This window comes from Uranotaenia lowii, chromosome 2, assembly GCF_029784155.1.
Source record: "Uranotaenia lowii strain MFRU-FL chromosome 2, ASM2978415v1, whole genome shotgun sequence".
Taxonomy (NCBI): Eukaryota; Metazoa; Arthropoda; class Insecta; order Diptera; family Culicidae; genus Uranotaenia; species Uranotaenia lowii.
The window spans coordinates 416,830,138-416,857,186 of record NC_073692.1 but is presented as its reverse complement, the minus strand read 5'-3'; the positions used below and the strand labels follow the sequence as shown (position 1 = coordinate 416,857,186).

Here is a 27,049-nt window from a genome sequence, read left to right as displayed (position 1 = left end):
TAGCTCTATAGGTGAGATTTTATTTTTACGAACCGGTCAAAGGAAGAGACCGGATAGAGTTTCAATGGGCGATGGAAGCGAAAAGTTATTCTTTCTCTCCTTAAGAAAAACGCCTTTAGAACTGTCAAAAGTTGGGTGAAATTATAGCTGCATCCCACTTGCACTAATGCAAATCCATCACCCAAATTCGTCAGCGCTTCCGTCGCCTATTGAAGGACCGCCCATTTATCGTGAATGAGTTCACTCAAATCGTAAATATCGAATTAGCATGTTCTCAACTTTTTTGAGACATATTTACGAATTGACTTAACTGCTATCCGATTCAACTGGTTTTGGCCAAAGCTTGTCGTAAATGAATGATATGTAGAAAATTACTCAATACCAACTTTTTAACGATGGTCATTGAAAATTATAATTATAATTATAATTTCTATTACGATTTCATGTTAGCTGGGAGACGCCTAGGAAGCTGAATTAGACAGTTTTGAGCAAAAAAAAAAACATCTATCAAACGACGAACAGCAATTTAAGGCCCATATTTACATCGAACATCAAAAAGCCATCGGATTTGTAAGTGCTTACTGAATTCAAATATATTTCAAATAAATCTGGTTCAATTGTCTCTTATGAAATTTATCAAATTTACATCTCACTTCAGTCACATACCAATTCTCAAGTTTTTACTTAATTTTAATGCAAAAACCACGTGTAACCGGCTGAATTTTAATTCGCAAATTTTAATGAATGTCCCGAAAACTGACAAAATTCAAATTTTTAAAACAAATTTATTTAAGTCGACAAACATGAAATTCAGTTAAATTTTTTTTTTCTAGCGGCCCACCACACTCCCCCACACCAAAAGGCTCAATTGAGCCCCCAGGTAATGGACGCTACTGTTCTCAGCACGTCTGGCAGCAAAACAAAGAAACTTCAACGCGAACAAAATTTTAATCATGCTGAGAACACAAAAGTTTATTATTTACTGCGAAGAAATGTATGTATGCTATAATTAAACAAGATTACGATAAGGATCTCAATGGAAGAAAATTTCCTTTAAAGAGATCCATAAAATTCCAGTTAAAATTTTTAAACCGTCATGTTGTGTAAACTTTCGTTACAAAGAACCAAGTTACAGAAAAAATGCACCTTTATTTATGCTTTAACACACTTGGTCAGTTCAGCTAGTTTGGCTAGATTGAAAATAAAACTTCTCATCTATAAGAGTTTTTAAACGTATATATATATATATATATATATATATATATATATATATATATATATATATATATATATATATATATATATATATATATATATATATATATATATATATATATATATATATATATATATATATATATATATATATATATATATATATTATATATATATATATATATATATATATATATATATATATATATATATATATATATATATATATATATATATATATATATATATATATATATATATATATATATTATATATATATATATATATATATATATATATATATATATATATATATATATATATATATATATATATATATATATATATATATATATATATATATATATATATATATATATATATATATATATATATATATATATATATATATATATATATATATATATATATATATATATATACATATATATATATATATATATATATATATATATATATACATATATATATATATATATATATATATATATATATATATATATATATATATATATATATATATATATATATATAATATATATATATATATATATATATATATATATATATATATATATATATATATATATATATATATATATATATATATATATATATATATATATATACATATATATATATATTTTTTTTTTTGCAAGCTTCTATTTAAAGAAAAATATGTTGCTATGTTCAAAATGTAAACATTTTTAAACTTCCACCTCAAATACCAATTTTTATACTGATTTTTAGAATTCACATACCGATACAAGATTTTTAGGGTCTCAAAATACCGATTCAAATATGGCAACACTGTTCACATCCACTGATGAAGTAGATTCCCTTCTCTGGAAAAATCTATTGCGCTTTGTATTGAGAAATTATCTGAAAGCTATCACAGTTCATTTTGGTACCGTAAACTGGGGGAACATTGATCAGCGGGGTAACTTTGATCAACATGAAATAACTAACATCAACATGAAATTACTAACTAATAACTAAGCAAAAAGTTAAAATATCTGAAAACTGTTTACTGCATTTGAAAGCCTATAAATTTAGTTACGAATAAGCTAAATTTGGTTTTTATTGGAAGATTTTTGATATTCCAAATAATGTAATTTTAAAAACTTAAAAAATCTGGTTTTTCGAAGGCTCACAAACAAACATCTCTCCTGATCAAATTCAAGCATTTAGGAGCAAATGGGTTGTTTAATGTGAAAGTTCATCTTTTTTCTTTGTTTAGGTTTAGTTTAAGTGTTATTTTAAAGGTCATTTGGTGATAATATTTTTATAATGAAAAAAAAAACGGTGTATTTCCATGAGAAACCCCGTATAGTAAAAATGGCTAAAACCCTTTCAAATGGATCAATTTGAAGAAAAAAAAAAACATGGGAACATTGCGAGGACCTAGGGAATTGCATGAAGGTAAAATTTTATTTGTTTTTTAGGCCAAAAAAAATTTTTACCCCTAGATGTATGCAGCAGCATGATCCATCTTTTGACTATAAATGTGTTTGAAAAAAAAACCTTGAAAAACTCAGTATAGTCCTAACAAAAATTACTGTTATTAATGTTAATGCTTTGTGTGCTTATTGGCACCATAACAAAAACTTTGAAGATGTTGCGGTACTTAAAAACCATAGTGATCAAAATTACCCCGAAACTCGAAATCTGGTTTTGAAACAAACATTCAATTATTACCACCAATGTCTTTTGAATTTACTACAATCAATGATAATGTTTGATACTCCTCACCTCAGTAAGGGTTTTAAAAGTTTTAGATATTACGAAAAAGCAACCCCTACCAAAATATTCAAAGATGAATGAAAAAAGGGATCAAAGTTCCCCCAGTTTACGGCACGTTTACGAGAAAATATGGTTCTGCAAACGCTCTTTTATGAGGTGCCAGAAATCCTGATTTTCAGGATTTGTCCTCATTTTCGAGAGACCGTCCTAATTTGGATGGTCGCTGCGAAGAGATGAACATTAGATTAGCAGAGAGGCGCTTGACTGGAATCCAGATGGGCATCGCAGAAGAGGCAGACCTAGAAGCTCATGGTGGCGTATTTAGTCCAGCCGCTGAAATCTTCACAGTTTACGAAAACCTTGGCTGGCAGCAAGTGAAGACGCTTCCTCTGAATTGCCAACAGTGGAAATCTTTTATCTCAGCCCTATGCTTCGATCAATCGGCGCCGGACCCTTAGGTTAGGTAGGTAGGTAGGTCCGAATTTTTCAAAAACTCTTTATTTGTTCTGATTTTACGAAACGTCCTGAATTGTCCTGATTTTCAACAAAACATCTCAATTATCATCGAATTTATAGTTCAATGATGCAAACATCGAACAAATCTGTAATAAAATAGTTTAAACCATTAAACTTGTGGTAATCTTCATACAATATTTAATTGGAGTTTTTCGATATAAAATGCCAGCCAAGAAGCTGTTACGGTCTGTTGCATAAATTAAGGCGTTAACAGCACCTGTATTTCACCTTTATTTATGCAATTTAAGCAAAGAGGCATATAATTTCCATAAATATATTTCCAAAAAAAATCCTAATTTTGTTTTTCACAAAGTCCTGATTTTTTATAAAACCATCTGGCACATTTGGCTACCTTTGATAGCATTTTTTTTTTAAAGAAAAAAATCAAAACAACGTTGGGTACGGTTGCCACAAGTACAGATTTCTCTAAAAAAGTACAGATTCTGTTAAGAATGGAAATAGGAAATAGAAACCAATAGAAATGGCTGGTAAACGGTGGATAATGTGCAACACGAGACCCCATAGTGGTCATATCACCTCTTATTCACAACTCCTATCTCTACCTCCCCGCGGTGCCGGCTGGGGTGCGAGTAACCTAAGCGGAGATCGGGTACCCAACCCCGGTGGATGCTTTGGTCGCATGCAGACTGAGAAGGTGGCCGCACGCGTCTGTTCCCCAGGTCAGGGGCGGCGTGCAACAACAACCGAGCGTCTGTTCTCCAGGTCAGGGCGGCTCAAACAGCGTCTGTCTTGCAGCAAGCGGCTGAATTTATGAAATGCGGCTCCCGCCAGCTAAGTCCAAGATGGCAGCCCCATCGCGGGATAGGGACTTTAGGCTAACAACCTACTGCTCCCGATTTGAAATTGTTACGGAACCCGAAAGAAATGACCGACCTGGAACTTTGGCGACGACTTTTAGCATGAAAACACGGACACGAATTGGAACTTGGAATGTTTTAACCCTTGCCCAACCAGGCAAACTGGAACAACTTGCTAGAGAGGCTAGCCGCCTCAAGCTTGAAATTCTGGGACTGAGCGAAGTCCGTTGGCCTAATACTGGAGAACACAAGACACAATCCGGACAAGTCCTGCTTTACTCTGGCATACGAGGAGAACATGCTACTCGGGAACGAGGAGTTGGTTTCCTGTTAAGCCCGCAGGCCTACGCGGCCCTCGTTAGATGGGAACCGATAAACGAAAGAATAATCGTAGCAAAATTTAGAACACGGGTTAGAAACCTTACAATGGTCCAGTGTTATGCGCCAACTGACGTTGCCGACTTGCAGGAGAATGAGCAGTTTTACAGTCAACTGAACAGCGTGGTTGAGAGAATTCCGAAGGGTGACATTCAAATCCATTTGGGCGACTTCAACGCAAAGATTGGCTCCGACAATCAGGACCTTGAGCGCATCGTGGGGCGCCATGGTCTAGGACAGATGAGCGAAAACGGAGAGCTGTTTGTAGAATTTTGAGGCAACAACAACATGGTGATCGGTGGATCGCTCTTCCCCCATCGACCAGCACATAAGGTCACTTGGGTATCCCGAGATGGCCGAACAGAAAATCAAATTGACCACATCTGCATCAGCCGAAAATGGAGAAGGAGCCTTCTTGATGTCCGCAACAAGCGAAGCGCAGACATTGCATCTGACCATCACCTCGTCCTTGGCGATATACGACTGAGAGTTGCACGTGTCCAACGGCGCGAGGAGAAAGTCGGGTGTCGATACGACGTCCACCGGTTGGAGAATCCAGAGGTGAAAAGGGCATACGTTGAACAGCTAGAATCCCGAGCCTCGGAGCTGCCGACAGACGGAACAGTCGAAGAACAGTGGTGTGGAATCAAGAATGCCTTTATCACGACGAGCCATGGTACTCTCGGTAAAGTTTGTGGAAGAAGGAGTGAATGGATGTCGGATGAAACTTGGAGGATGGTCGATGATCGGAGAAAGGCGAAAGTCGGAATTGAGCAGGCATGTACCGGGTCAGCCAAAGCAGCCGCCCGGTTACGATATGCGGAGCTGGAAAAGGCAGTTGAACGAGCTTGTAGACGAGACAAGAGAGCCTGGACAATCTCCCTAGCCGAAGAGGGAGAAAGAGCCGCCGTCAATGGAGATATCCGATTACTTTATGACATTTCTCGCCGCCTTAGTGGTGCAAGGACTAATGCAAGAATGCCGCTAAAAGACCGAGCAGGTCAGTTATTGACCGATCGAACAGATCAGCTCAAACGATGGACTGAGCACTTCGAACAACTCTTCCGAGTCACGAATAGCGATGGCCAACAGAATCTGCAGCTCGAAGCGCCAACAATAAGTCGCATAAATGGCGTCAACTCGGAAGCGCCTTCGCTGGCTGAAATAGAAGCGGCAATCAAAAACATGAAATCCAACAAAGCATCCCTGCTGAAATGCTGAAAGCCGACCCTGCCCTATCAGCACAAATGTTGCACCGTCTTTTCGCTGACATCTGGGATACTGCAACATTCCCGGCCGACTGGATGCAGGGTATCCTCGTAAAGGTCCCGAAGAAAGGAGACCTGACAGAGTGCGGTAACTGGCGAGGCATATCGTTGATCTGTACAACCCTCAAAGTACTCTGCAAAGTGATCCTGAACAGGATCCAGGAGAAAATCGACGCTACACTCCGACGGCAACAAGCTGGATTCCGATCCGGACGATCATGTGTGGACCACATCACAACGCTACGAATCATACTGGAACAAATCAACGAATTCCAGGACTCTCTTCTGCTGGTGTTCGTTGATTTTGAAAAAGCATTCGACCGACTTAACCATGAAAACATCTGGGCGGCGCTAAGGCGACGAGGGGTCCCAGAGAAACTAGTCCATCTCATCGAAGCACAGTATGAGGCATTTTCGTGCAAGGTCTTGCACGACGGTGTCTTGTCCGAACCAATCCCGGTAACTGCTGGAGTGAGACCAGGATGTATTCTATCACCGCTACTTTTTCTAATCGTAATGGATGAGATTCTGATTGGATCGATTGACTGTGCACCGAACCGAGGATTGCCGTGGAATCCTTCAACAATGGAGCAACTGAACGACCTTAACCTGGCTGACGATATTGTTTTGCTCGCCCAAACACAACTAGATATGCAGAGCAAACTCGACGACCTCACCGAAAGTTCCAAGGCAGCAGGTCTCAAAGTCAATGTCGGAAAGACCAAGTCGATGGAGATCAACACAGGAAATCCCTCCAGTTTCATGGTAGCTGGGCAACAAGTTGAGAAAGTGGAGTGCTTCCAGTATCTTGGTAGCCAGATTACGCCTGATGGTGGTACCAGAAAAGACATCGAAACACGGATTAGAAAGGCCCGATTTGCGTTTGCGAGTCTCCGAAACATCTGGCGGTCACGCCAGATCTCTCTACGAACAGAAATCCGAATCTTCAACTCAAACGTCAAATCCGTATTGCTGTAAGGGTGCGAAACTTGGTGCACATATGCGGTAACGACGCGAAAACTGCAAGTATTTGTAAACAGCTGCTTGCGGAATATCATCCGCGCTTGGTGGCCTGGCAACTGGATCTCGAATGAGGAACTACATCGCCGGTGTCATCAAAAGGCGCTAGAAATCGAGATTCGGGAACGTAAGTGGAGATGGATTGGGCACACGCTGCGAAAAGATGAAAACGAGATTTGCAAAGAGGCGCTAGATTGGAATCCAGAAGGTCATCGAAGAAGAGGCAGACCCAGAAATTCGTGGCGGCGAAGCCTAGCCGCTGAAATCCGAACTGTCGACGAGAATCTTGACTGGGACCAGGTGAAGACGCTGGCTCCGGATCGTCAACAGTGGAGGTCTTTTACCACGGCCCTATGCACCGGAGGATCGGCGCGGGATCATTTAGTAAGTAAGTAAATAGAAACCAAATTTTTTGAACGTTTTATGAGGAAAGACAAAATTCAGATTTATGTGAAGGTGGTCAATTATTAAAAAAAATATAGCAGTTGAAAGAATCTTCCGCATTTAAAAGCACCTTTCTGGTAATTAATTAATTTTAATGAGAAATATATTCTTTTTAAATTTTGAGAAAATGGTTTCAATGGTTAAATAAAATAAAATAAAAAGTTTTTTGAAAATATTTTCCACTGACGACCTTTTTGGATGTTGGTGTACGTTTTGGTGCAGATTTTTGTCTAATTTTGTTTTTCCAATGAGAGTGAAAATTTCCGTGTGACAACATTGACATTTTTTTCCTTTTTTAACGCAAGATTTAAGCAATAACACTATATACTTATAAAGGTCATTTCATACCGGTTCTAGTGATGTGAAATTTATAAGATTCATACTTCAGCTTTTTCAGGCACTAAGTGAATATTTTTTCAAGCACTTGATAACTGACATACAGTCTTTGCCCGAGGCATGTTTTTTCGGATTTTTTTTTCTTAGAATTCGAATAACTTGAAAATCAATGATTGTAGCTAAATATTGGCTGAAAATTATATTTGAGTCACGTTACAAGCTCTCCAAAACTATAAATTTTGAAAAAATCGGATGAGAAACAAGAGAGTTTTAGCGGAAAAGGTGTTAGGGATCATTTGACCCTCGGCGGTATACATAGGTTTACCTCTTACGTTTTTTGAAAAACTACAAACTTAAAAAATATTTTAATGAAACAATACGTGCATTTCGAAAATGAAAATTGTCATGAAGAAAAATTTGCGAAAAAACCATCATGATAGGAGTTGTAGTCGTTTGAAGTTCAAAAAAATGTCATTTGATCCCTTCCGGTACAAATAGTAACAAATAGTGTTAAAAAAAGGTATAGAATGTGTATTTTTAACCTCCAGTTCCAGTTGACATAAGTGTAGAAACAATGATGCGTGAAGGTGGCCATGTTCTTGTTGATAAAGCTTTTTCGACTATCGTTTGTTAATTTTGGAAAATTTTTGGCTTAAAGTAAAATTATTTAAGAAAAACAGCGTTTTCCTATTTCATCTATTCCTGAAATAGGAAAACGCTGTTTTTCTTAAATAATTTGATTGAAAGCCAAAAATTTTCCAAAAAAAAGTTCCAGTTAACTAGAACTTTTCAGGATTTACCGTTCCTTTTGAATTTGAGATATTGAAACTTTGTTTTTTTTATAACTGAGATCAATAACAAAAGTTCGGTATTGTGGAATGCAATGAAGTGAAAAGTGATTCCGAAGACATTCCTGGATCCATAAAGATGAAATGGAAAGTTCAAAATTCATCTCCAAAAGTCAGAAGTTCTTATTCCTTGGCTGCCCCGAAGCATGACAGAGTGAAGAAAATAGAAATCGTTGCTCTAAATACCGGAACATGGATGGTGGACGTGTCTGGTAACAGCAAACTCCAACCATTTCCCGTAGCATATCCCCCTAATCTTCTACTGCGGATTTAACGAAGAAGGGTTGCCCTTTTCCGACTGCGTTGGATTCTGAAAAGAGATCGCTGCCTGGAGAGAAATTTTCACCCTTTTAGCGGAAAGAAAACTGTCTGCGGGCATTGCTGCTTGCGTTGACATCCCATGGAAGTAAGTCGGTAGTCAGCTTTGTGGACTTTCAAGACAAACACCATCATGACCCCGTTCTGTTGTCGTTGTTTTCTGGAGTGGCACAACACAAAACGTGAGCCCTATTTGTTGCCATGAATTTCTAATGTGAAAAACTTATACAATGGGTCGTTTTACTTTTAAACTTTGACAGTTTCGGGCTAAATTTGCTTCCGTGATTTTATTTTGTAATTGTGGAAACCTTTCAGATTTTGAATTTGTCGGTATTTTTTAAGATGTGAGATTTTTTTTCAAGTGATTTTTGATATTTTACAAAATTTTCATTACTCACCTTTTTGCTGGATCTCTTGTGATAAATCTCGGGATGCAGCACACACAAATACCGATCAACTGCCATACAAACTAGAATAACTGCACTTTGTTGCGATAACGCTCCCCGTAGTAAAGCCTGTAAGAAAAAGAATTTTAAATTTGTATCATCAGTTATCACAAAGATTGATGCTTGGAAAAAATTTAAAAAAAAAGTCAACCTCACCTGTATCTGACAGAAAATCTCCCCGTAAGGCCAGCAATGGAATAAGGCAGGAAGTGCCCCGAACGGGATGATGAGCACTCCGATGGCCAGATCGTTCAGGGCCAGCGAGGTCAGAAGATACCGAGGCTGCGGATGAATGTAAGCTGCGTACCTCCGGCTGTTGATGACGACGATGACCATCAGATTGGCACTGATCACCAGAAATGTCAGGAACACGATGAAGAGCGCCTGCAGAACGTCGAGCGGCCCGATTTGGGCGAAAAAACTTCCGGCGAAGCGATTGTTCGAGCAACTGATATTATTGATTGCTGGGGCCACAAGATGTTTGCCAGCCTTCAGATCCATTACCACAACAACATTATCTGTGGGAGAGGAGAAAAAAACAAAAGCAAAACACATGAAGGGGGTGAGAAACAATTTTTCCGGCCCTAGACTTATAGCAAGGAACGCGTCTAGAATATATGAATTTTTTTTGTAATGGTAACATATTTAGCCGGTCTAGGGACAGCAGTATTGTCCCTAGACCGGCTATGAATTTTATTAGGAAAATAAAAGCAATCACTTTAATTGAGAACATATATTTCGGGGAAGGTCTTCTGAGTACATGAACGCTCAGATAATAATTGAGATAACTCTATCCACAACAATAACAGTATGTTTCACTTTGTCGATAAGAAAAACGTGACCCAAAGTTGTATTCTATAGCTGCAAACATTTATGGACTTTGATTATGCAACGAATGACCCCATTCCTATCAGTGAGGAAAAAAATCAAAACACACACTCTTTGCAAAAAAAAAACTATTGCTTCATTGAACAAGAACACAAATAAAGTCGTTTCCACGAAAATGTGAACCTTCAATTTCGAGCAGAAACCTTCGAACAGAAATTGGTATAAATTACTGAAAAACCTACAAGACTTCAAAATGATGATTTTAAATAATAAAGAAAATAATTGCCGAGCCTTTGAAAAAAAATTTTAAAAGTAATGGCTTATGACCAATGTGTTCATTTCTAAACTAAACTTTTCCTTTATGAAATCAATTGGGTGAGGATTAATTTTATGAGCTGTGTTGAACGACAAATCATTTTTATGAACTGAAATATGTATCTTCACGACAAATATAAGATTAATTATCAGAGTTTTCCCTTCAAAAAATAAAATTTCAATCCGTGATTTTTTTTATTTTTTTTTCCTGAAAATCATTAAAAATAGGTAGCTCGAAAAAAATCGTTTAAAAAATACGATTTCTTCTCTTTCACCACAAAAATTATAATCTTTGGAACTTCTCACAAAAAATTAAAATCAATTAAAAAAAAAAAGGTTTAAATGAAACAAACATACTTTGCTTGAAGATTCTTAGATAATTTTTGACGGGAAATAAACTCAAAATCGCAAAACAAAAGAAGCAAAAAATTATATCACTGATTTAAAAATGAAAGTTTGGAAGGCTACAAAACTGAAAAGGGTAAAATACCTTAAAAGTCTAAGAGATTGAGAAGGCTAAAAAGGCTAACTAACCTCAAAATTCTAAAAAGGCTAAATAGGCTAAAATGGCTTAATAGGCAAAAAAGCCTGAAAAGGCAAAAAAAAACAAAAAGGCGAAAAAGGCAAAAAAGGTAAAAAAGATGAAAAAAAGGCTAAAAAGTAAAAAAGGCTAAAAAGGCAAAAGTGAAAAAGCAGGAATAAATGGCAAAAAGGCAAGAAAAGGAAAAAAAAGGAAAAAAGGCAAAATGGTTAAAAAGGCAAAAAAGGCTAAAAAGACAAAAAAGGCTAAAAAGGCAAAAAAGGCAAAAAGGCAAAAAAGGCAAAAAAGGCAAAAAAGGCAAAAAAGGCAAAAAAGGCAAAAAAGGCAAAAAAGGCAAAAAAGGCAAAAAAGGCAAAAAAGGCAAAAAAGGCAAAAAAGGCAAAAAAGGCAAAAAAGGCAAAAAAGGCAAAAAAGGCAAAAAAGGCAAAAAAGGCAAAAAAGGCAAAAAAGGCAAAAAAGGCAAAAAAGGCAAAAAAGGCAAAAAAGGCAAAAAAGGCAAAAAAGGCAAAAAAGGCAAAAAAGGCAAAAAAAGCAAAAAAGGCAAAAAAGGCAAAAAAGGCAAAAAAGGCAAAAAAGGCAAAAAAGGCAAAAAAGGCAAAAAAGGCAAAAAAGGCAAAAAAGGCAAAAAAGGCAAAAAAGGCAAAAAAGGCAAAAAAGGCAAAAAAGGCAAAAAAGGCAAAAAAGGCAAAAAAGGCAAAAAAGGCAAAAAAGACAAAAAAGGCAAAAAAGGCAAAAAAGGCAAAAAATGGCAAAAATGGCAAAAAAGGCAAAAAAGGCAAAAAAGGCAAAAAAGGCAAAAAAGGCAAAAAAGGCAAAAAAGGCAAAAAAGGCAAAAAAGGCAAAAAAGGCAAAAAAGGCAAAAAAGGCAAAAAAGGCAAAAAAGGCAAAAAAGGCAAAAAAGGCAAAAAAGGCAAAAAAGACAAAAAAGGCAAAAAAGGCAAAAAAGGCAAAAAAAGCAAAAATGACAAAAATGACAAAAATGACAAAAATGACAAAAATGACAAAAATGACAAAAATGACAAAAATGACAAAAATGACAAAAATGACAAAAATGACAAAAATGACAAAAATGACAAAAATGACAAAAATGACAAAAATGACAAAAATGACAAAAATGACAAAAATGACAAAAATGACAAAAATGACAAAAATGACAAAAATGACAAAAATGACAAAAATGACAAAAATGACAAAAATGACAAAAATGACAAAAATGACAAAAATGACAAAAATGACAAAAATGACAAAAATGACAAAAATGACAAAAATGACAAAAATGACAAAAATGACAAAAATGACAAAAATGACAAAAATGACAAAAATGACAAAAATGACAAAAATGACAAAAATGACAAAAATGACAAAAATGACAAAAATGACAAAAATGACAAAAATGACAAAAATGACAAAAATGATAAAAATGACAAAAATGACAAAAATGATAAAAATGATAAAAATGACAAAAATGACAAAAATGACAAAAATGACAAAAATGACAAAAATGACAAAAATGACAAAAATGACAAAAATGACAAAAATGACAAAAATGACAAAAATGACAAAAATGACAAAAATGACAAAAATGACAAAAATGACAAAAATGACAAAAATGACAAAAATGACAAAAATGACAAAAATGACAAAAATGACAAAAATGACAAAAATGACAAAAATGACAAAAATGACAAAAATGACAAAAATGACAAAAATGACAAAAATGACAAAAATGACAAAAATGACAAAAATGACAAAAATGACAAAAATGACAAAAATGACAAAAATGACAAAAATGACAAAAATGACAAAAATGACAAAAATGACAAAAATGACAAAAATGACAAAAATGACAAAAATGACAAAAATGACAAAAATGACAAAAATGACAAAAATGACAAAAATGACAAAAATGACAAAAATGACAAAAATGACAAAAATGACAAAAATGACAAAAATGACAAAAATGACAAAAATGACAAAAATGACAAAAATGACAAAAATGACAAAAATGACAAAAATGACAAAAATGACAAAAATGACAAAAATGACAAAAATGACAAAAATGACAAAAATGACAAAAATGACAAAAATGACAAAAATGACAAAAATGACAAAAATGACAAAAATGACAAAAATGACAAAAATGACAAAAATGACAAAAATGACAAAAATGACAAAAATGACAAAAATGACAAAAATGACAAAAATGACAAAAATGACAAAAATGACAAAAATGACAAAAATGACAAAAATGACAAAAATGACAAAAATGACAAAAATGACAAAAATGACAAAAATGACAAAAATGACAAAAATGACAAAAATGACAAAAATGACAAAAATGACAAAAATGACAAAAATGACAAAAATGACAAAAATGACAAAAATGACAAAAATGACAAAAATGACAAAAATGACAAAAATGACAAAAATGACAAAAATGACAAAAATGACAAAAATGACAAAAATGACAAAAATGACAAAAATGACAAAAATGACAAAAATGACAAAAATGACAAAAATGACAAAAATGACAAAAATGACAAAAATGACAAAAATGACAAAAATGACAAAAATGACAAAAATGACAAAAATGACAAAAATGACAAAAATGACAAAAATGACAAAAATGACAAAAATGACAAAAATGACAAAAATGACAAAAATGACAAAAATGACAAAAATGACAAAAATGACAAAAATGACAAAAATGACAAAAATGACAAAAATGACAAAAATGACAAAAATGACAAAAATGACAAAAATGACAAAAATGACAAAAATGACAAAAATGACAAAAATGACAAAAATGACAAAAATGACAAAAATGACAAAAATGACAAAAATGACAAAAATGACAAAAATGACAAAAATGACAAAAATGACAAAAATGACAAAAATGACAAAAATGACAAAAATGACAAAAATGACAAAAATGACAAAAATGACAAAAATGACAAAAATGACAAAAATGACAAAAATGACAAAAATGACAAAAATGACAAAAATGACAAAAATGACAAAAATGACAAAAATGACAAAAATGACAAAAATGACAAAAATGACAAAAATGACAAAAATGACAAAAATGACAAAAATGACAAAAATGACAAAAATGACAAAAATGACAAAAATGACAAAAATGACAAAAATGACAAAAATGACAAAAATGACAAAAATGACAAAAATGACAAAAATGACAAAAATGACAAAAATGACAAAAATGACAAAAATGACAAAAATGACAAAAATGACAAAAATGACAAAAATGACAAAAATGACAAAAATGACAAAAATGACAAAAATGACAAAAATGACAAAAATGACAAAAATGACAAAAATGACAAAAATGACAAAAATGACAAAAATGACAAAAATGACAAAAATGACAAAAATGACAAAAATGACAAAAATGACAAAAATGACAAAAATGACAAAAATGACAAAAATGACAAAAATGACAAAAATGACAAAAATGACAAAAATGACAAAAATGACAAAAATGACAAAAATGACAAAAATGACAAAAATGACAAAAATGACAAAAATGACAAAAATGACAAAAATGACAAAAATGACAAAAATGACAAAAATGACAAAAATGACAAAAATGACAAAAATGACAAAAATGACAAAAATGACAAAAATGACAAAAATGACAAAAATGACAAAAATGACAAAAATGACAAAAATGACAAAAATGACAAAAATGACAAAAATGACAAAAATGACAAAAATGACAAAAATGACAAAAATGACAAAAATGACAAAAATGACAAAAATGACAAAAATGACAAAAATGACAAAAATGACAAAAATGACAAAAATGACAAAAATGACAAAAATGACAAAAATGACAAAAATGACAAAAATGACAAAAATGACAAAAATGACAAAAATGACAAAAATGACAAAAATGACAAAAATGACAAAAATGACAAAAATGACAAAAATGACAAAAATGACAAAAATGACAAAAATGACAAAAATGACAAAAATGACAAAAATGACAAAAATGACAAAAATGACAAAAATGACAAAAATGACAAAAATGACAAAAATGACAAAAATGACAAAAATGACAAAAATGACAAAAATTTAAAAAAAAAACTCAACAGATTTAAAAGGTGTACAAGGCGTTTTAGACATAAATGTTTTAAATTGCTTAAAATTCGAAAATTGCTTAAGAGGCTAAAATTGCTAAAAAGCTTGAAAAGAAAAAAGGGCGTAAATGGATTAAAAGGCATAAAAGGCTCAATAAGCTTAAAAGGGTTAAAGGGATAAAAGCCTTAAAGAGCTAAAAAGGCTTTAAAGGTTAAAAATTCTAAAAAAGACTGAAAAGGCTTAAAAAGGTTAAAAGGCTTATAAGGTTCTTCAAGCTTCAAAGTTTGAAAAGGCTTACAAGGCTAAGGTTTAAGAAGACAGAACACCCAAATTGGCTGAAAATGAAAAAAATGGCTATAATAATTTTAAAGGTCTTAAAAACTTTGAAAGGCAAGAAAACACTTATAATGTTTAAAACGCTTTAAACGCTTACAAAGCAAATAATCCTAAAATGATTTAAAGGGTTCAAATGGCCAAATTTCTTTATTTTTACAATTTTTGTCAAAATTGACTAAAAAGTATTCTCAACAGTTAGACGATGAAGTAAGAAATGAAAAAATCAAGGAATTGAAAAAAGCGAGAACTGTCAAGAAAAATAAAAAAAAACCTTTGACAAAATCAAATCTAAAATTCGAAAATGTTAACAAAGTAAACAAGTCAAATAAAATCTTAACAGGCAAAAACTCATAAAAATATTTTTAAAAAAGTTGACAAAAAGAGAAAAGAGTCAAAAAATGCCGAAAAACCTCAAAAAGATTAAATGTTTAAATAAGCTTAAAGGCTGAAAAGCTTTTAAGGCTAAAAAGACTTAAAGGGCTAAAACACTTTAAATGCTCGAAAGGCAAAATAGGATAAAATGGCTAGAGAGACTAAACAGGCTCAAAGCAAAAAAATGGCAAAGAAGGCTTTAAATGTAAAAAGAGACGAAAATTCTTAAAGGACGGAAAAGGCTGGAAAGCAAAAAAGGCTAAAAAGACTCAAAGGGCTTATAAGGCTAAAAATGCTTTAAAGAGAAAAAGGCTAAGCAGTCTTAAAAAAGCTCAAAAAGGTTTAAACTCTCAAAAAGTGAGCCTTTCAGCTCAATTTTTATAGTTTTAATCAAATTGGTTAAAAAGTATTCCAGTCTTACGGTGAAATCAGAAATGCGAAAAAATCAAAAAAAAAAAAATTAAAAAAGTGAGAACTGCCAACAAATTTAGGAAAAATCTTTGAAAAAAAAGAAATAAAAAAATTTGAAAAAATGTCAATATAGTCTAAACAGGTAAAAAACTTGAAAAAAAGGAAAAAAAATAGATAAAGAAAAAAAATTGAAATCAATAGAAAACGCCGAAAATGACGAAAAAAGTATTTCGATTCAAATCGTGAGTATAAAACAGAAAAAAATCAAGAAAGTAGTAAAAAAATAATCACTATTTTGACAGAAAACCTGATAGGAGCCTTCACAGTTGACAATGATAAATCCAAAAAACTGCTGGACTTTCTCAAAAGTACAGATTTTTTACAAAGATAAATATCTTCTAGAAAAAATGGACGTGTAATCTTAGTTATTAGTTTAACTATTCTAAATCTCGGGTCCTAACGAATGTAAATTGAAAAATGAACAACAAAATTAAGAATTCATTAAAAAAAATAAACAAAATCCAAAAAAGTTGTAAATGTCTTAAAACTCAAAAAAAAGTGAATCTAAAAAAATTAGAAAAAGTGATAAAAGTTCATAAAGAATACAAATAATTCAGGAAGATGAAAGACTGGAATGGTTGGAACGGCTTCAACAAGTGCAAATTCCAATCGAGATTAAAAGCTGAATGGCTTTAAAAACTTTCAACGCTTAGAAGATAAAAATGAAGAGAATGTTTCAAATGAAGAGAATGTTTTAACGGCTGAAAAGACAAAATAGATTGAGACCGAAAATCTAAAGATGCTATAACAACTGAAAAGAATAAAACAAGTTTAAAAAGTAGAATCAATTTGGAAATATTTATTTGAGTAAAAAACAAGTATGACATTGAGCATCAAGACTATTCGTAAGTCTCAATTTTTGGATTTTCAGTTTTAAACTACATAAAAAAATATTGTTTTTTTTGTTGATTTCAAACTTTTACAACACATTTTAGGAAGCGAGTAGGCCTTGGTCGAGTGCGGTCGCGTTTATTTTCTCTGCGTTCAATTTTTCCGTTTTTCTGTCCTTTTCGAGGAGAAGTTTTGATTTTACAAACAAATCATCAGTGTACAAATGTTTCAAAGGATACAACAAAGAAATCATTGCTGATAACAGAAAAAATCAAGTGCTAAATAAGAAATCCCTTTTTTCACTTGTTATCGTTGCTCAGTGCGGTTCCTCCCGAAAGTTTTTTGCACGGGCTGAATGACGCAGAAAGTTTAACTTTGATGGTGCAGAATTGTTGAAAATGGAGAAAAATTGGGTGGGATAGCGAACGGGACAGTTTTGTTTCCTTTTTTTTCGATACGTGAGAGAGTGGTCTTTGAAGTGCTACATTGGGAATGATAAAAATATGTTCAGGTCTCTTATGAATGTGAAGTGAGAATATAAGTTGAAACGAACAGGAAAAAGGTGCTCCTGTTTGTCGTGAGCTGAACAAAATCTCTTCCACATAATATGCTCAAGCAGGATAGTGAAATCATGTTTAGTTAATAAAGTTATTGAGAAATGAGCTCATAAAAAGTGACAAAATTTTTGAAACCGAATGAAGTCAGCAGCAAGTGCGGAAACTAGCAGAAAACTGGTGAGGACGTTCTTATTATTTTTTTCTTTCGTTCCAATTATTCATTGTTGAATTTCTAAATGGGCTGGCATGTATAAAGTTGAGAATAAAAACGTGAAGAAGTATTGACATTTGCTTCAAATGAAAAATTTCATTTATATATTTTCAATTACAATTACCAACAGTCGTTTGCGTTTAATCGCAGCACTCACTGACTTTTAAAAATTCGCCTACGGCTGGCGTAATATTGCACTTAGTTCGGGGGTGGATTCAATTGCTTGGGGTAGGTAGGTGGTTTCTTAATTCTATCACTTGTGAATCTATTGTACAAATTAAATTGTTTTCACTTTGGATAACATAAAAGAATACATGAATTTTTCTAATACTTGGGTAATTTTGTGTTAATGTTTCGAAAAAGTATGTTAAAAATTTTTACATACATTTTTATTAAATCAATGTGTAGGAATAGCAAAACAGATCTAAAAGCATATTTATAATGAAACTTTTACATGAAATTAATTTCAAGTTGCATTTACCGGAGCTAAACTTTAATCAAACATTTTTAATTCTTTGGAACATTATTTGAATTTAAACTTTTACAATTTATGTTGACAGAAAAAAACACTTTGAAATCGATTCAACGATATGAATCGTATAACATCGTATATTTTTAAATGTCCAATATTGTATGAATACATTAATAGTGTTTTCTTTGATAACTAGATTCGCATTTAAATGTTTTTGATCCACTAATAAGGTTAATTTTTATTTGATGAGAACTTTCAAAGGTAATTTGATGTACTATTTTAATACAGTTAAAATTTTTGGAAAAACTTTCCGAGCTCTAAACAGACCTCGGAGGGTTTTATGTACTACTAATGTTTTCCGTTTCTCTTTTTTATTTTCAAGAGCGAGTAAAGGCGCTTTAACCTTGGTCGGTGACCAGAAATGATTGTACACTGAAATCCAGAGAGATTTTGGGATTTCCGTGTACAAAATAAATCATTTCCAACCCTTTCGAATGGCCCTAGCGATTGGCGAAGTTCCTTTACATGGCGCATGGTTTCTTCATCACGGAGCATTTTTCTTAGCATGCTTCCAACGATACTGTCCAATTGAAACGTATGGTACTGGTGGTCCACGTTTCTTCCTGTTCCTGTGTTCCAGATGTCTCTGCGTTCTCTGCTCCATGGTAGGCCCAACCAATTCATGTTTTTGATCATTTTAATGTTTTTATGTTAAAATTATTAAAAATATGGACAAAGACAAGAAGAATGATAAGACACTTTTATTATTCTTTGGGACTCAGACATAAGTTCTGGCTGTGGAAGTACGATTAGTGATTAGTGATTAGTGATTTCAAACTTTTACAACACATTTTAAATTTATATTCTGATAAAAGTTTTTTGAATTTATAACTTGGTGTATTGCTTGGAGGGTAAAAAAATCTATCAAACGAATTTTATATACCACCAATTGCAGAAATTTTATAAAGGAACAACATGTTCCTTCTACATCGAAAGGGAATCGATTGGATTCGATTTGTTTCATTCCATGAAACCAACCGATGATCGATACTTTTATCAAATTTTACATGTTCTCTGCCAAAAGGAATTCAATTTAATTTTACTTCTTTGATACATTTTCCTTTGCCTTCTTACAATGGTGTTCGAAATCAATTGAATTTTGGATTCTCCACAATTCGCAGATGTCAATCTCCCAACACGCTTCTGACATCATCGATGAGATTTCCTGTTTCTAATCAAAATGGGAAGCTTTAATCTATGCCCAGGTTTATTTACAAACATACGTTAGCTTTTCCTCAATATTTGCTTGTCTGGTTTGTTTTTGTGTTGAAACAGTTTGCCATATCTCAATTGAGGCTTTGTGGGGCTCAATGTTAGTTATAGGAAAAGACAAACGTTTTGGCTTGGGCCTTCTTGGGATGTGGATTCGGTAATTGAATCCAAGCTTTACTTCGGTGCGGTGCTGCTGATCCAATCTGGTTTATCCAAGACAAACCACCGAACATGGACAAAGGAAATGAGCAGCAATCCAGAACAATTCGGTTTAATTTGCGGTAAATGGATTCTGGTGTCGACAAAAGTACAACCAAGTGTGAGCAGAACAGTTAAATTAATTTTATTTCTTACGGGAGGAAAAGGTTGACATGGTCATCTTGGGGAAAGAATGACTGTTTTTGGAGAGGGAAGTTCATCATACTTCAAAAGCTTGTAGAAGGAAACGTTTAAAGCGTATGAAGAAAGTTATAGAAATAAAATTAGAATCCGAAACAATTCAATTGGAATCACTTATCGAAGAGAAAACAGAGGAAAGAGAAATAAAGTTAATCTTAAAGTTCATCAGAACTACCCCAACGAGTACATGCCATGAAAATGTTTACGAGAAGCCCTGAACGGAAATAACATCCCGCTCAATGGATCGAAGTGAGTGTGAAGGATGAGCTCACTAGAGGCAGAGGCTTTTCACACACTCTTCAAGTGGCCAGGCTCTTGTTGATTTACATACTCAAGCCAGTGCCAGTGTCCTTCCGAAACAAGAGCAACTTTTGCCGTCGTCATGCCGGATGGCTCTTCTATGGCTTTTGCCCGTTTCTAGGTATCCTCAGCCATTCAGTACACAGTTTAACGCTTCCGCTCCATCCCGGAATGGGAGCTTGTAAAAGATTTTGCCGGGATCATGGCGTTTCCTTCTATTTCAACCAGAAGGATATTTCCTGGACCCATCGCTAGACTAAAGTTGGGCAGCCGGCCATCATTTGATGATATGTGAATAAGGGATTTTCGAATCCATCCCGGTTTTGTTCGAATCATGCCGGACGAATGGAAGAAAACGTGCCGCGGCAACTGGAGGATAGAATTAAGATGTTAACCAGATATCGTGGTCTTTGTTTACTGGCTTTACTTAGCCTGATTGGATGTCTTGGAAAATAGACAGCGAAGAAGTGATGGAGCAGAAATGTTGGGCACTTAATCCTGAAACGCTAAACGTCTAAATGCCGTATGTTTGAGATCTTTAGGCTAATCCTTTAATTTTGAGCCATATAAAAGTTAACATATGTACAAGATTTCTTACAAACTATTAAAAAATCAGTGTTCAAACTAATTTATTTATTTTTGAAGGTTTTATTTCCAGAGAAGATTGAATGTAATATTATGTCGACAAATAATTTTTTTTTTGACTTATTTTACTTTTGAGATTTTTTTTTTCTTTTCAAACTTATTAGACTTTTAACATATTTTTTTACATTTTTGACTTTTTTTGACTTTTTGACTCTTTTGACTTTTTTTGACCTTCAGGATTTTTTATTTTTAGGTATTTTTTGAATTTTTAAAATTTTTCGACTATTTTGACTTATTAGATTTTTTCAAGTTTTTTGACTTTTTTGAATTTTTTTAGTTCTCTGAGCTTTTTTGGATTTATGACATGTCAAAAATTTCAAAAATGTTAAAAATGACAAAAATGTCAAAAATGTAAAAAATGTCAAAAATGTCAAAAATGTCAAAAATGTCAAAAATGTCAAAAATGTCAAAAATGTCAAAAATGTCAAAAATGTCAAAAATGTCAAAAATGTCAAAAATGACAAAAATGTCAAAAATATCAAAAATATCAAAAAAGTCAAAAATGTCAAAAATGTCAAAAATATCAAAAATGTCAAAAATGTCAAAAATGTCAAAAATGTCAAAAATGTCAAAAATGTCAAAAATGTCAAAAATGTCAAATCAAAAATGTCAAAAATGTCAAAAATGTCAAAAATGTCAAAATGTCAAAATGTCAAAAAATGTCAAAAATGTCAAAAATGTCAAAATGTCAAAAATGTCAAAATGTCAAAAATGTCAAAAATGTCAAAAATGTCAAAATGTCAAAATGTCAAAAATGTCAAAATGTCAAAAATGTCAAAATGTCAAAAATGTCAAAATGTCAAAAATGTCAAATTGTCAAAAATGTCAAAAATGTCATAAATGTCAAAATGTCAAAAATGTTAAAAATGTCAAAAATGTCAAAAATGTCAAAATGTCAAAATGTCAAAAATGTCAAAAATGTCAAAAATGTCAAAAATGTCAAAAATGTCAAAAATGTCAAAAATGTCAAAAATGTCAAAAATGTCAAAAATGTCAAAAATGTCAAAAATGTCAAAAATGTCAAAAATGTCAAAAATGTCAAAAATGTCAAAATGTCAAAAATGTCAAAAATGTCAAAAATTTCAAAATGTCAAAAATGTCAAAAATGTCAAAAATGACAAAAATGTCAACAATGTCAAAAATGTCAAAAATGTCAAAAATGTCAAAAATGTCAAAAATGTCAAAAATGTCAAAAATGTCAAAAATGTCAAAAATGTCAAAATAAAAAAAATGTCAAAAATGTCAAAAATGTCAAAATGTCAAAAATGTCAAAAATGCCAAAAATGTCAAAAATGTCAAAAAAGTCAAAAATGTAAAAATGTCAAAAATGTCCAAAAATGTCAAAAATGTCAAAAATGTCAAAAATGTCAAAAATGTCAAAAATGTCAAAAATGTCAAAAATTTCAAAAATGTCAAAAATGTCAAAATGTCAAAAATGTCAAAATGTCAAAAATGTCAAAAATGTCAAAAATGTCAAAAATGTCAAAAATGTCAAAAATGTCAAAAATGTTAAAAATGTCAAAAATGTCAAAAATGTCAAAAATGTCAAAAATGTCAAAAATGTCAAAAATGTTCAAAAATATCAAAAATTTAAAAATGTCAAAAATGTCAAAAATGTCAAAAATGTCAAAAATGTCAAAATGTCAAAAATGTCAAAAATGTCAAAATGTCAAAAATGTCAAAAATGTCAAAAATGTCAAAAATGTCAAAAATGTCAAAAATGTCAAAAATGTCAAAAATGTCATAAATATTAAAAATATCAAAAATGTCAAAAATGTCAAAAATGTCAAAAATGTCAAAAATGTCAAAAATGTCAAAAATGTCAAAAATGTCAAAAATGTCAAAAATGTCAAAAATGTCAAAAATGTCAAAAATGTCAAAAATGTCAAAAATGTCAAAAATGTCAAAAATGTCAAAAATGTCAAAAATGTCAAAAATGTCAAAAAATGTCAAAATTGTCAAAATTGTCAAAAATGTCAAAATGTCCAAAAATGTCAAAAATGTCAAAAATGTCAAAAATGTCAAAATTGTCAAAAATGTCAAAAATGTCAAAAATGTCAAAAATGTCAAAAATGTCAAAAATGTCAAAAATGTCAAAAATGTCAAAAATGTCAAAAATGTCAAAAATGTCAAAAATGTCAAAAATGTCAAAAATGTCAAAAATGTCAAAAATGTCAAAATGTCAAAAATGTCAAAAATGTCAAAAATGTCCAAAAATGTCAAAAATGTCAAAAATGTCAAAAATGTCAAAAATGTCAAAAATGTCAAAAATGTCAAAATGTCAAAAATGTCAAAAATGTCAAAAATGTCAAAAATGTCAAAAATGTCAAAAATGTCAAAAATGTCAAAAATGTCAAAAATGTCAAAAATGTCAAAAATGTCAAAAATGTCAAAAATGTCAAAAATGTCAAAAATGTCAAAAATGTCAAAAATGTCAAAAATGTCAAAAATGTCAAAAATGTCAAAAATGTCAAAAATGTCAAAAATGTCAAAAATGTCAAAAATGTCAAAAATGTCAAAAATGTCAAAAATGTCAAAAATGTCAAAAATAGTCAAAAATGTCAAAAATGTCAAAAATGTCAAAAATGTCAAAAATGTCAAAAATGTCAAAATGTCAAAAATGTCAAAAATGTCAAAATGTCAAAATGTCAAAAATGTCAAAATGTCAAAAATGTCAAAAAGTCAAAAATGTCAAAAATGTCAAAAACGTCAAAAATGTCATAAATATTAAAAATATCAAAAAGTCAAAAATGTCAAAAATGTCAAAAATGTCAAAAATGTCAAATATGGTCAAATATGTCAAAAATGTCAAAATGTCAAAAATGTCAAAAATGTCAAAAATGTCAAAAATGTCAAAAATGTCAAAATGTCAAAAATGTCAAAAATGTCAAAATGTCAAAATGTCAAAAATGTCAAAAATGTCAAAAATGTCAAAAATGTCAAAAATGTCAAAAATGTCAAAAATGTCAAAATGTCAAAAATTTCAAAAATGTCAAAAATGTCAAAAATGTCAAAATGTCAAAAATGTCAAAATGTCAAAAATGTCAAAAATGTCAAAAATGTCAAAAATGTCAAAAATAAAAAAAATGTCAAAAATGTCAAAAATGTCAAAAATGTCAAAAATGTCAAAAATGTCAAAAATGTCAAAAATGTCAAAAAATGTCAAAAATGTCAAAAAATGTCAAAAATGTCAAAAATGTCAAAAATGTCAAAAATGTCAAAAAATGTCAAAAATATCAAAAATGTCAAAAATGTCAAAAATGTCAAAAATGTCAAAAATGTCAAAAATGTCAAAAATGTCAAAAATGTCAAAAATGTCAAAAATGTCAAAAATGTCAAAAATGTCAAAAATGTCAAAAATGTCAAAAATGTCAAAAACGTCAAAAATGTCATAAATATTAAAAATATCAAAAATGTCAAAAATGTCCAAAAATGTCAAAAATGTCAAATATGTCAAATATGTCAAAAATGTCAAAAATGTCAAAAATGTCAAAAATGTCAAAAATGTCAAAAATGTCAAAAATGTCAAAAATGTCAAAAATGTCAAAAATGTCAAAAATGTCAAAAATGTCAAAAATGTCAAAAATGTCAAAAATGTCAAAAATGTCAAAAATGTCAAAAATGTCAAAATGTCAAAAATGTCAAAAATGTCAAAAATGTCAAAAATGTCAAAAATGTCAAAATGTCCAAAAATGTCAAAAATGTCAAAAATGTCAAAAATGTCAAAAATGTCAAAAATGTCAAAAATGTCAAAAATGTCAAAAATGTCAAAAATGTCAAAAATGTCAAAAATGTCAAAAATGTCAAAAATGTCAAAATTGTCATAATGTCAAAAATGTCAAAAATGTCAAAAATGTCAAAAATGTCAAAAATGTCAAAAATGTCAAAAATGTCAAAAATGTCTAAAATGTCTTAAATTGTCAAAAATGTCAAAAAATGTCAAAAATGTCAAAAATGTCAAAAATGTCAAAAATGTCAAAAATGTCAAAAATGTCAAAAATGTCAAAAATGTCAAAAATGTCAAAATGTCAAAATAAAAAAAATGTCAAAAATGTCAAAAAATGTCAAAAATGTCAAAAAAATGTCAAAAATGTCAAAAATGTCAAAAATGTCAAAAATGTCAAAAATGTCAAAAATGTCAAAAATGTCAAAAATGTCAAAATGTCAAAAATGTCAAAAATGTCAAAAATGTCAAAAATGTCAAAATGTCAAAAATGTCAAAAATGTCAAAAATGTCAAAAATGTCAAAAATGTCAAAAATGTCAAAAATGTCAAAAATGTCAAAAATGTCAAAAATGTCCAAAAATGTCAAAAATGTCAAAAATGTCAAAATGTCAAAAAATGTCAAAAATGTCAAAAATGTCAAAAATGTCAAAAATGTCTAAAATGTCAAAAATGTCAAAAATGTCTAAAATGTCAAAAATGTCAAAAATATCAAATATGTCAAAAATGTCAAAATTGTCAAAAATGTCAAAATGTCCAAAATGTCAAAAATGTCAAATATGTCAAAAATGTCAAATATGTCGAATATGTCAAAAATTTCAAAATTGTAAAAAATGTCAAAATTGTCAAAAATGTAGAAAAATTTCAAAAATGTCAATAATTTTAATTTTTTATTACCTTTGAGACTTTTTTCACTTTTCTGACTTTTTTTTTTAATTTTTAACTGTTATAACTTCTTGAATATTTTGACTTTTTTTTACATTTTTGATATTTTTGACTTTTTTTTTTAATTTCTTGAGTGTTTTTTACTTTTCTTCTTAGTTTTTTAAATTTTTTTTTTTTACTTTTATTTGACTTTTTTCAGTTATTCGAGTTTTAGGACTAATTTTTAATTTTTTTAACATTTTTTTTTCTTTTTGACATTTTTTGAATTTTTTGACTTTCTTGACTTTTCGATTTTATGACTTTTTTTTTGACTGTTTTTACTTTTTCAACTTTTTTGGATTTTTTACTTTTTGGACTTTGGACTTTTTCGAATTTTTTGCCTTTTATGACTTTTTTGGATTTTTTTGACTTTTTTATACTTTTTTTGACTTTTTGACTTTTTTTACTTTTTTTACTTTTTTGACTTTTTTGACTTTCTTAAATTTTTTGACTGTTTTGATTTTTTTGACCTATAAGAACTTGTTTGACTTTTTTTGGTTTTTTTTGACATAAGAAATTTCTTACTTTTTAATTTCTTGATGCCTTATTAATTTTTCTGACTTTTTATCTTGTTTTTTTTTCCTATTTAGACATTTCTTTACGTTTTGATTTTTTTTGGCTTTTTTGACTTTGTAACTTTTTGACTTTTAAGACTTTTTTTACTTTTTCAATTGTTTTGATTTTTGTTTGCTTTTATCACTTTTTTACACTCCTGACCATGTTGACTTATTTTATTGTTTTAATTTTTTTGGTTTTTAGACTTTTGATTGATTCTTTTTCCTGTTTTGACTTTTGGGGATTTTTTTTTATTATCTGACGGGTTTGCGCCGGGGGTCTTCAGATTTTCCCCAAAATTGAAAATTTGGTTCATTTTTGCGACTTAAAAACACATGTATTTTTTCAGAATTCTAACATTTTTATTTTTTGAGTTAGCTTCGGTTAGATTTTTTCGTAAATAAAAAATAACCATTTTTCAAAGCTACATAACTCTGTTGTTTCTCACGGAAATTCTAAAATAGTACATCAAAATGCATTGAAATTTTATCAGCTTTCCAAATAGAATAGTTGAAAGAAATTAAATAATGACCTTCAATATGAAAAGTTGTAAATAAACTTTAAATGGCGTCTAAAAGTACCGTCTGCACCACCGAATATTTTGCAAAAAAATACCATTGTATAGCTCGATTCATGATGCAACTTTCATCTGAAGACACCAAAGTGGGCCATTAAAACCTTGAAGAGTTATGAAAGGAAATAATGACAACAAATCTCTTTTTTTGCATCGGAAACAAACAATGGTCGAACAACTGCACTCACATATGGAGATAGCGCGCACTTCTAACAACAAGGAAACAAAAGAATTTATCAAAGCAGGTAAAA

The 27,049-nt window shown here is 31.0% G+C and overlaps 1 protein-coding gene across 1 annotated transcript in view; it reads right to left on the bottom strand.

The window, feature by feature from the left end:
* LOC129743438 (uncharacterized) overlaps nt 1–27,049 on the bottom strand; it is a 157,616-nt gene that overhangs the window by 94,916 nt on the left and 35,651 nt on the right. The window contains exons 2-3 of the mRNA XM_055735472.1: nt 9,528–9,889; nt 9,324–9,440 (exon numbers count right to left, since the gene is read on the bottom strand). Of these exons, the coding sequence (XP_055591447.1) occupies nt 9,324–9,440; nt 9,528–9,872 (462 nt within the window). The 5' untranslated portion in view covers nt 9,873–9,889. The remainder of the gene's footprint in view (nt 1–9,323; nt 9,441–9,527; nt 9,890–27,049) is intronic.